Here is a 10891-nt window from a genome sequence, read left to right on the forward strand (position 1 = left end):
GGGGTGGTAATGGGGCAGGTGAGGCTGGAAAAGCTGGAAACCAGGCCTGTCATGGTGACCACAGCTCCAGGAACCAGGCGGCTCCCATGCATCCCATCCCACAGGCCAGGCCTCCTCCTATAGGCCAGTGAGATGCCTGGGATTCCCATCTTGGGAGTCAGCGCAGGGGCCCGCAGTCCCAGGGGCCAGCGAGGCAGCAGTGGCTTTGGGGGGGACATGTGTCCCCTGGTGTGTGGGCTGGGGGGAACAGGAGGCCTGCAGTGACTCGGTGCCCCGCACACACCCCCAGGTCCTGAGGCAGCGGGGGCCGCGGCGGCCCAGCAGGGTGGCTACGAGATCCCAGCCCGCCTCCGGACCCTGCACAACCTGGTGATCCAGTACGCGGGCCAGGGCCGCTACGAGGTGGCCGTGCCGCTGTGCCGCCAGGCCCTGGAGGACCTGGAGCGGAGCTCGGGCCACTGCCACCCTGACGTGGCCACCATGCTCAACATCCTGGCGCTGGTGTACCGGTGGGGGCCGCCACCGCTGGAGGGCAGAGGGGGGACGTTGGGCAGAAGTGGGGGGCCCTGGTGTCCTGCTCTACAGCACAGGGTACCTGCAGGGGTGGGGCGGAAGGGGACGGAGATCTGGGGAGACGAGGGAGACCCAGACAGAGAGGAGTCGGCATGCGCAAGAGACCCCGAACAGAGTGGGGTGGAGGCCTGGGGCAGCAGAGGCTTGGCAGCCACCTGGGCATGCAGGGACCCTGTGCTAGATCTGGGAGGGGTGGGGACACCCAGAAGGGACCCCCGGGGGACGCCACCCATGCTCAGTTCAGCCAGGACCTGGCCTGCCAGCGTCAGCCCAGCCCAGAGCCCCGACTCCGGCCTAACCGCCTCCCCCTGGGGCTGCTCCACAGAGACCAGAACAAGTACAAAGAGGCCACAGACCTGCTCCATGACGCCCTGCAGATCCGGGAGCAGACGCTGGGCCCCGAGCACCCTGCGGTGAGTCGGGGCCGGCAGGGAGGGTGGAGGGCTGGGGGCTGGGCGGCCCTCCCCTGACCCCCCCCCCACCCCCCAGGTGGCTGCCACCCTCAACAACCTGGCCGTCCTCTATGGGAAGCGCGGGCGTTACCGGGAGGCAGAGCCCCTGTGCCAGCGTGCCCTGGAGATCCGGGAGAAGGTACTCCCAGTCCCACGTGGCCCTTCTCCTCTGACTCTGTGGCTTTTGCGTGACCCTGATTTGTTCTTGTGACCCCGGACCTTTTGTGCCCTTCCCGTGTGATGTGAACCTAGAAACAATTTGAACCTAGAGTTCCCAGTCCCCTGACTCACCACCCTTGACTCCAGCTACCAAGTCATGAGCCTCGTCATGACGGCTGCTGGCAACACGTGGCCCGCCAGCCCCAGATGACCCCAGATGACTTGTGACCCCATGACCCCTAGGTACTGGGCGCCGACCACCCAGATGTGGCCAAGCAGCTCAACAACCTGGCCCTGCTCTGCCAGAACCAGGGCAAGTTCGAGGAGGTGGAGCGGCACTACGCCCGGGCCCTGAGCATTTATGAGGCCCTGGGCGGACCCCACGACCCCAACGTGGCCAAGACCAAGAACAACCTGGTGAGGGCACCTGGGGGCGCAGCACCAGGCGGGCACCCATCGTTTGACGGGGCCTTGCCCTGCAGAGAACAGGGGCCCCATCTCTGCCCAGCACTTGAGGGTGCCCCATGGGGCTGGGCTTCCACACCAGTGAGGCTCCCCAGCTCAGAGGACGTGGAAGGGTCGGGAAACTGGCAGGTTGGTGGGGGCCAGAGAACAGCTCCGGGCAGAAAGACGGCCAGAGACACTGGCCGGGAGCAGAGAGCGTTTGTTGAGCCAGGCCCACTTCTCAGGACTTTCCCTGGACTGTTTCCTCAAGGGCCCTGTGAGGGAGGTGCTCCCACTGCCCCATTGTGCAGATGAGGAAACTGAGGCACAGAGAGGGCTGTCACCAGCTCAAGATGGACTGGGGAGCAGGCCCCTGCTCAGAGCCAGCAGGTCACCTGCCCTGTGGGAAGCAGTGGGTTCAGGCTCCAAGCCCACTCTGCGGTCGGCCAGGGGCCTGGAGTGTGGGGTGAGGCCGGGCTGCTTCCTGGGGGGGCCAGGAAGGAGGTGCCGGGTGCGGCGCCTAGATGAGCCAGGATCACCCAGGCCATGCCCTCCCCGCAGGCCTCAGCCTACCTGAAGCAGAACAAGTACCAGCAGGCGGAAGAGCTGTACAAAGAGATCCTCCACAGGGAGGCCCTGCCCGCCCCGCTTGGTGAGCCCCTGGCCCCTCCCCTGCCCCAGGGGCTGCTCAGCGCCCCCCTCCACAATGTCCCCATCTGTCCCCAGGAGCCCCCAACACAGGCACCACCAGTGACACACAGCAACAGGTGAGGAGGGCTTTGTGCGGGCTCCCGGGGGAAGGGGGACCCAGGTGGCAGGGGAGGCTGACCGGTGTCCCTGGCGCCCTCCCCAGACCCTTCGTCGGAGCAGCTCCTTCTCTAAGCTCCGGGAGTCCATCCGGCGCGGAAGCGAGAAGCTGGTCTCCCGGCTCCGAGGCGAGGGAGCGGCGGGGGCGGCCGGGTGAGTCCGCCCCTCTCCCCATCCTGCTCGAGGACCACGTGTGGCTCCCGCCTCCCCTGCGACACACAGTCAGGCCCGGTGCCCGAGTTTCTCAGGGTGGGAGCCAGACTCACTGCCGCGCCCCGTTCTGGGCAGGATGAAGAGGGCCATGTCGCTCAGCATGCTGAACACAGATGGCTCGAGAGCACCCGAGAACCAGGTGAGGGGACCCCTGAATCGGGTGGGACAGGCCCAGAGGCCAGGGGGATGGTCAGGCTGGCACTGGAATGGATCCCCAGACATGAGCACAATGGGTTTTATTTGGGTAGATGCAGGGGGATGGAGGGGTTGGAGTGGGGTAGGGACAGGAAGATGGGCAGACAAGCAGGCCGGCGGCATAGCCCCGCTGGGCTGGGGCAGCCCCGTGTCCCGCCCTCACCCGCCCCGTGCCTGTCCCCAGTTCCCCAGGCAGCACCTGAGCGAGGCCTCGCGGACCCTCAGCGCCAGCACCCAGGACCTGGGCCCCCGCTAGAGGCGACAGGACCACGTGGCTGCGCTTCTCAGGAGGAGCGGGAAGGGTGGGCGAGGGGAGGGAGTCCTCTCCTCTCCCTGATGGCTCCCCTCGGCTTGGGCCTCCCTGAGCTCCGCTCCTGAGATTAAAGGCTGTAGATCTGGCAGCTAGAAGATCTGCCTGAGGTGTCCTATGGGGACCTCCAGGCCCCTCCCGGAGGCCCCTCTGAGCACCGGGACCAAGGCTGGCTAAGACTCAGGCGTCACGGCCCCACCTGGCACTATAGCTGCTGGGCAATCTGCTCGATCCTCCGCAGCGTCTCCTCTGACTCCAGCTGCTCCAGGCTGAGCAGGGACAGGCCCAGCTGGTCCTCCTGGGAGTGAGGAGAGGGGGTGTCAGCTGGCCCACATCCCCCTACAGGGCTTGGTAGTGACACAAGGTGCCACCCGGGGGCCCAGGACAGGATGCTTGAAATTGAAATGCCCAGTTAACTCGGGGCATCCCATCCCTGTGAACGGAAGACAGGCCCAGGGAGAGAGGTGGAAGAGCGCCAGGTCTGAGCCAGAGAGGGCTTCCATAGCCCCTACGAGGAGCTCGGGGCACTTCTGGGGACACACTGGCATCAGGAGCCCTCAGCTCTCCCCGAGCTGCCAGGCACGGGGTGGCACGCACACAAACCTCCCTGGCTGGGGCAGGGGCTCAGGGAGAAAGCCCGGGGGTCTTCCTGGAAGAGGGCTCACCCGGTGGAAGGGCTGTGCCATCTGCCTCAGGAAGTACTTGGCGACTTGGACCCCCTCGTCGACGGTCAGGTTGAGGTTGGCGTCCGTGAGGTGCTCCTGGATCCACCGGGGTAGCTTCCCCCGCTTGTCAGCCCGAGCAAACCGCTGGTGGTGGTGGTGGGGGTGTCAGGACCCTGGTGGGGGAGCCCAGGCACCCGCAGCCTGGCCCTCCCCCTCCGGCTGGCGGGGGCCCTGAACCTGCCCCACCTTGTCGGCAAAGACCATCAGGCCATAGTCCGTCTTGCCCCTGATGGCCCGACCCACACACTGGGCAGCATGGCGCATGGCATCAAAGGTGAGAAAGTCATTCTCACGAATCTGGAACTGGTCCCGAAGGTATTCCAGCCGTGCCTGTGGGTGCAGAGATGGGGGCCAGGGCCCTTCCTCGCACTAGCCGCAGGGGAGGCCTTCACGTCCGTCCGTCCGCCCGCCCCCGGCGAGGCTCACCTTGAGAATGCGGCTCTGGGTGTACACGTAGGGCACCCCGAACATGATGACGGCCCGCCCGTAGTGGTGCACTGTAGGGCGAGGGGGAGCGAGACAGGGCTGACTGCGCGGGGCCCAGGAGCTCTTGCCGTCGGAGGGGGTCCCCTAGGGCCCTGCTGGGCACCCAGGGATGGAGGGAAGGGGAGGCCCATGTGTGTGCAAGATGGTGGGTGGTGGGTGAGGTCCCCTAGGGGAACAGAAATGGCCACACAGGGGCAGGGAGGGCCGAGTCCACTCACCAAAGTCGATTCCCTCGGACACCCTTGCCTCGGGCCACCGAGAGCAGGATGGCCCCGCGGCCGTTCTCGCAGGCCTGGGGAGGGAAGGCCAGGACACAGACGCGTCACCAGGGAGCTGTGCGGGTTCCGGCCCCTCTCTGCCCAGACTCCCCTTGTCCCCACAGTATCCACCTCCTGGTACTTCTCTAGGGCGACGCTGGTCTCAGCCCCATCCTGGGTCTCGATGAAGAGCAGCTTGTTCCTCTGGATGTTCTCCAGGATGCCCTTCGGGGAGGACACGGGGAGGTAGGGATGTGGGCGGTGGACGGTGGGTTCAAGGACGGGGGTGTCCTGCTTAAACTCAGCTCTGCCACCGACTACCCTGCGACAGGCCACCCCTGTCCCCTGGGGACTGGGGGAGGGTGGTGGCAGGGTCCAGCCTCACTTCTTTGGAAAACCCCGTGATCCCAGGAGGGAACCAATCCCCATCTTTTGGACAAGTGGGCAGGCACGTGGCCCAGGTGACCAATCAGGATGCTCCACCCCCAGCTTGTGATTGGCGGGGAGGCTGATGTAGGCCAGGCAGAGCCAATCAGAGGCTGCCTTGAGCGTTCACATTTGACACATAAATAGACTCATGGTTCTGATCAAGGACAGATGCGTGACAGACCAGAGAGACAACACAGAGGGCCCAGAACAGCCCCCAACACAGCGACCTGTCACTGTGCCACTCAGTGTGGTGGGGGGAGCTCTTCAGTAAATGGGTCTGGAGCAACAGATTTCCAAATGGGAAAAAAACGAACCTCGACTTACAGCCTACACAAAGATGAACCTGCAGTACCTCACAGAGCTTAGATGTGAAACTTAAGACTACAAAACTTCTAGACGGAAACACAGGAGACCATCTTTGTGACCCTAGGGTAGACAGAGGTTTCTTAACTAGGACACAAAAGACACTGAGGACGTGGGGCGCAAGAGGCTGACACTGTGCAGAAAGAGCCTGAGGACGAGGTGTCGTCCTCGTGCATGACGTTCCCACACACTCCCTGGTGCTCACATTAGCCGCGTTCACTTGTCTCACCCCAAAGCAGCGCTTGCTCTAACTTACCCGAGAGCGGGGCTCATGGTTCAGAATCATATCCTATCAGGGGCCCAGTGCCCAGCTGTGGTGAGCCCCATATCCAGAATGCCCCATGACCTCACCCACACACTCCCCAGAAGGGACTCCTCCAGGCTCTTCGCCCCAGTCTCTGTTCAGCCTTAATTCTCCGGAACCTTCCTCTAATGGCACAGCACCCCACTACAGTCAGACCTGCTACCCAGGGTCTCCACACCACGCCGTAGGAGCTGGAGGGACAGCTGGGGGTAACCCCCCCAAAAGAGCACAGAGGGAAGCAGGAACCCCTCAGGTGGGGTGTGGTCAGCCCTCCTGAGGGGCACGCCTCTGAGGAAGGGGCACAGTGAGGCCAGTGATGTCCTAGTTCTTAACCTGGATTTGGGGGCACAGTGAACACAGTTCTTTAAACTGTTCTCTGTGTTTTATACACTGTCTTGTCACTTACAATACACGTCACCATTTAAAACAAGAGGAAAGAAGCCAACAGGAACGAGCCAAGAGCTCCGGTCTGAGCGTGGGGCCGGAGGCGGGCGTACCTGCTCGTACCAGGAGGCCACAGTGCTCTCCATGTACTGGTAGCTGGTGAAGAAGGCCACGATGCCGTCAGGGACCACGGCGGACATCTCCAGCAGGAGATTTCCATAGTTCCGGATCACCGCTATGAGGGGTCAGAGGTCAGACCGTCTCCTGGCCTGGGTTCTCCTCCCCACTCCCCATCAGAGCTATCTTGTCTGAAACCTGGGGTTCCTAGAAACCCCACTGCCAGCTGTTCACACGCATCCCAATTCTCCTTCCAGACTCATGGGAGGACTGCCCCTTGACCCACCAAAGTTAGGTGTGGCCATGTGACCTGCCACGGCCAGTGAAGAAAGGGCTGTGTCACTTCCAGGTGAGGAGCTTTACGAGCCAGTACACAACCCACCAGTACACAACCTCCCGTCCCATCTCGCCAGCGCAGTGATGTGTCCGATGGCAGAGGTTCCCAGAAGGGAGAGATTCATGGCGGGCCCCCACCAACCCACAACGGCACGTAGCGTAGGCAAGAAGTAACCTCTGTGTGAAGCCACTTTGATTTGTTACGGCATCCATGACCCGGCTCATGCTGACCGACCCACCTCCCCTCTTGGGACCCACACAAACCACCCCCTGTGGGAACCATACCAATATCTTCCCGGGTCTCAAACTTGGAGCTGATGGCCACCTGGTCATTGCCACGGCCGATGATCTGGAGAGAGCACGAGGTCGTGATGAGCACACGGGCAGCAGCCACCCGTGTGTGCCCACAGGCTGCAGGCTGGCGCTGCTGTGTGCTTTCTATAGACAGTGTCACCGAGTGAACCCTCAGCTACCCTCTTATCCGCGGGTGCAGACGAGTCACCTCAGGCTCACAGAGGGCGAGTCGCCTGCCCAAGGTCACCCGGCAGATAGACAACAGAGATGGAACTGACCCCAGGTCTGTCCGTGTGTCTCACTAGCAAGGACCCTCTAGTCTGCCCCAGCCTCCAGCCAGGTGGTTCCAGGAAGCTGCCCCTCACGCCACCAGCAAAATCACAGAAGCACCGTGTGGCAGAGGGTCCTTACCAGCCACAAGCCCTGAAGGGCAGCTCCGAAAGCCAAAACACTCAGGAACTCCAGGTGCTCAAGTCTGGCACAAACTCATTTGGTAGCAAGAGTTGCCCCCCAAAGAGCCTGTTCAGTATGCTGACGGATCTCCCTTGGTCTGACTCATCAGAATGTTTGCTCAAATATGATTTTCACTAGAGGGATTTGCTCAGACCCCTTGGGAGTGTTTAAAGTCTAGAAAATTCTCAACTCTAAAACACATCTGCCCAGCAACTTCAGAAACGCCCAGGACTGAAGGCCCATGTTATGAGGTTCATTTTACAGAGAAGAGGACCGAGGCCGAGTGGCAGGGTCACTCAGCAAGGTCACTGCCAGACGACGGGCCAGGTAAAACCCCATTAACCAAGTAGCAGGCCCTGGGCCACAAAAGCCTATCACACTCACTGTCTCACTGAATCCCCTCAGCCACCCTGGGAGATCAGAGGGGGGATGTTCCCATTTTACAGATGAGAAAACTGAGGCTCGAGGAGTCAAACTCAAGCCCAGGCCCGTCAGAACCCAGAATCTGTGCCCTCAGCTGCCTGAGCAGTGGAGAGGAAGGGAGGCCCTCGCTCCCACCACCCTCCCGGCCACTTCCCCCACGCACCATGGGGCAGAGGCAGACCCGGGCCAACGTCATGGTGAAGGTTGCCATGGTGACAGGGTGGAAGTCCAGGATCTTGGGGTAGATGTCCAGTGGGGACAGTGTCTACAGCGGGGACAGCAGAGGGATCTCAGCAGGACTGGGCAGGAATCAGGAGCCCCCCGAGAGGAGGGCTGGAGCCCAGAAGGGAGGGTCCTCACCCCAGATGTGATGATGACGGACTGGAAGCGCTCAAACACAGGTTTGATGGCCAGTGAGGCGTCCATGCAGCTGTGGGGAGCAGACCAGGGTGGTTAGGGCCAGGCTGTGGGGGCCAGGCCCCTGTGGTCCGCTGATATCCTCCCTGGGGTGGGATCTCACCTGAAGTGCAGGATGGGGTTGGCAATGGTCGGGGTCCTGTCATCGAACGGCTCGATGATAATGGTGAAACCTACAGGGGGTGGGCATGACTCCTTGAGGGCCAGTCATGACTCCACCCACTCAGCCACGACCCCCACTTCTCCCTCCACTCGTCCCCCTCCCATCACGTTCCTCAGTGAATGGCACCAGCCATCAGAAGCCCAAAGCTACAACCCAGGCCCCTGAGTCCAATATACACTCCAACCTGCCCGCCCCTCCCTTGGGCCGACACCTGTGTGAATGTTCACAGAGGACCCTGAGCCAGGCACCAAAGGCTCACCCCTCACCCTCCAAGGCCCATGGGGACCCACCACGCCCCTCCAGCCTTCTCCCATCAGCTTTCTGTCTAAGCGGTCAGGAGGCCAGTCAGCTCTGCTCCAAAGTCCAGCTGCCCTCTGACCGCTTCCGCTGCCCCGCCCAGACCGGCCGCCATCACCCCCTGCCTGGCCCACCGCAGTCGCTCCTCATCCCCACTCCCTTCACAGAGGCCAGAGGATCCTCGAACTCAAGTCAGGTCACATCTCTCCCTGCTCAGAAGCCCCCAGGGCTCCCCATGTCCCTCCCAGGGTCCAGAACTGTCAGGGGGATCCTGTCACCCCGACCTCCTTCCCTCTGTGCTCAAGGGCTTCCTGCTTGACTTTCAAAACCACCAGGGCCACACACACAAAAGAACAACCCCACCAGAGTCATTCCACCCCAGGGCCTTTGCACTTGCCCCACTATGGAAAGCTTCCTGAGGCGGCTGGCTCCTGGTCATTCAGAACCCAGCTCAAATGTCAGCTCCTCAGGAAAGCCGCCCCGGTCACCGCAGACGCTGTGTGCGTGCTCCAACACAGTGACGTGTTCATTTCTTGTGAAAACTATCACTTTCTGGAATTATCTTCCTTACCCACATTTACATCTTTGCTACCTGTCTTCCCTGCTAGAATTTAAGTTCTGGGAGGTCAGGAATGAGGTCTTTCATGGTTCCTGCCATTTCCCCAGGGCTGGGCCAGGCCCATTTATTGAGCAAATAAATGAATAAACGCATCCACGTAATCAATTTCACTTAGCAAAGATTTTTTTAAAATATCATCATGTCCTCTGTGCCAAGCCCTGCACTAGGACACAGCAGTGATCGAGACAGCCCTGGCCTCACCCTCTCAGGACTCACAGTCCAAGGATGGGGACACAGAGCTGTCCCCAGAGTGACCACTCTGAGTGGGAAGGCTGGGACAGGGGAGCCTAAAGGAGAGGGCCTGGCCCAGCCTCGGAGCCGGAGGGGCTTCCTGGAGGAGGAGGAGACGTCTCTCCTGAGCCAAGAACAGAGGGGTGATGGGGAAGACAGTTGGGAAGATGGGGAAAGCTGTTCTGAATGTTCTTGTACATTCAGGTACAAGAATGTGAGGTGTTGGTAGACGGAAAAGTGGGGAAGAGAGGACAGACAGACCGAGAGAGAGGATGGGATGGACAGAGGCAGAAAGAAGATTCCAGTGACACTTGCTGCCCATCGGCCCCAGGGTGGGGACGGGCTATCTTTCTGCCAAGGCCGGGCCATCAGACAGGCTGACCTAGTTTGCTGGATAGAGGAGTAATCCCTGGGGATGAGACTGAGCCCTTGGCAGCTTAAAGCTGATGAGCTGGGGGCGGGACGCTCCCCTGTACCCTCCCGGCAGGCTGGAAATCTGAGCATCCTCTCCCCAAGGCCCCACAGACCAGGCACCAAGTCCCGGCCTCTTCACCTCCCACAACTCTCTCCAGCACCCCTCCCGCCCTGGCCCAGCCTCTGCCAGGAGAACCCTCTAAAGCGCAATCTGACCCTGCCTCTCCCTGTTCGGAACCTGCGATGGCTCCCCAGTGCCGCTGGGAGCAGAATGACCACCCCCTCACCCACCCCTCAGGGTAAGCGGACCCCGCAGAATCTCTCCCTCCTCGTCTCAAGCCACTGCCCACCCCCACCCACCTCCATCTGCAGCCAGAGGGAGCCTTTGAAAATACCCACCTGAGCACAAGGCTCGCTCACTCAAGGGCTGTTCGTGGCTCCCCACTGCCCTCAAAATAAGGCCCAGAGCACTTCCCTGGTGGTCCAGTGGCTAAAACTCCGCACTCCCAACACCGGGGACCCGGGTTCAATCCCTGGTGAGGGAACTAGATCCCACATGCCACAACTAAAGATCCTGCATGTCACAACTAAGACCTGGCACGGCTAATAAATTTTAAAACAAATAAATAAAGTCCAAACTCCAGAGCCCAGACTGTCCAAGTCCCAGCAGCGACCCTCTAGGCCCTGCTGGATCCCAATTCCAGCTTCTGGGGGCTGGCAGAGGCAGGAAGAGGCGAGCTCACCCTTGGCATAGGTGCTGACGAGCGTGGCGAAGTTAGCGAGGAGGGTGAGTGGGGAGAAGTCAGTGAGGTCCGAGATCTCCAAGGTGTGCAGGAGGGAGCGGAGGCGCTCGGCGCAGAACCTGGTGGGGTGGGGGGCGGGCAGGTGAGGGAGGCGGTGGCTGCAGGCTGGACAGCCCCCTCGTCACCGTCAGAGCACGTGCTCACACGCTGTCTCCCCAGCTGCCTGGCAGTTCCGGGAGGTGAGGGTCTGGGTCACTCTATGTCCCTACCTTGTACCACTGCC

The 10891-nt window shown here is 61.6% G+C and overlaps 2 protein-coding genes across 2 annotated transcripts in view; one reads left to right on the forward strand and one right to left on the reverse strand.

The window, feature by feature from the left end:
* The window catches only part of KLC3 (kinesin light chain 3), an 8945-nt gene extending 5699 nt beyond the window's left edge, over nucleotides 1-3246 (forward strand). The window contains exons 6-14 of the mRNA XM_010852595.1: nucleotides 290-509; nucleotides 899-986; nucleotides 1063-1164; nucleotides 1428-1601; nucleotides 2190-2280; nucleotides 2355-2395; nucleotides 2482-2588; nucleotides 2724-2787; nucleotides 3028-3246. Of these exons, the coding sequence (XP_010850897.1) occupies nucleotides 290-509; nucleotides 899-986; nucleotides 1063-1164; nucleotides 1428-1601; nucleotides 2190-2280; nucleotides 2355-2395; nucleotides 2482-2588; nucleotides 2724-2787; nucleotides 3028-3099 (959 nt within the window). The 3' untranslated portion in view covers nucleotides 3100-3246. The remainder of the gene's footprint in view (nucleotides 1-289; nucleotides 510-898; nucleotides 987-1062; nucleotides 1165-1427; nucleotides 1602-2189; nucleotides 2281-2354; nucleotides 2396-2481; nucleotides 2589-2723; nucleotides 2788-3027) is intronic.
* The window catches only part of ERCC2 (excision repair cross-complementation group 2), a 16347-nt gene continuing 8323 nt past the window's right edge, over nucleotides 2868-10891 (reverse strand). The window contains 13 exon segments of the mRNA XM_010852594.1: nucleotides 2868-3451; nucleotides 3819-3962; nucleotides 4065-4208; nucleotides 4305-4375; nucleotides 4583-4604; nucleotides 4606-4656; nucleotides 4754-4846; nucleotides 6215-6336; nucleotides 6840-6903; nucleotides 7888-7989; nucleotides 8085-8154; nucleotides 8245-8314; nucleotides 10609-10727. Of these exon segments, the coding sequence (XP_010850896.1) occupies nucleotides 3359-3451; nucleotides 3819-3962; nucleotides 4065-4208; nucleotides 4305-4375; nucleotides 4583-4604; nucleotides 4606-4656; nucleotides 4754-4846; nucleotides 6215-6336; nucleotides 6840-6903; nucleotides 7888-7989; nucleotides 8085-8154; nucleotides 8245-8314; nucleotides 10609-10727 (1165 nt within the window). The 3' untranslated portion in view covers nucleotides 2868-3358.

This window comes from Bison bison, unplaced genomic scaffold (genome assembly GCF_000754665.1).
Source record: "Bison bison bison isolate TAMUID 2011002044 unplaced genomic scaffold, Bison_UMD1.0 scf7180017864313, whole genome shotgun sequence".
NCBI lineage: Eukaryota > Metazoa > Chordata > Mammalia > Artiodactyla > Bovidae > Bison > Bison bison.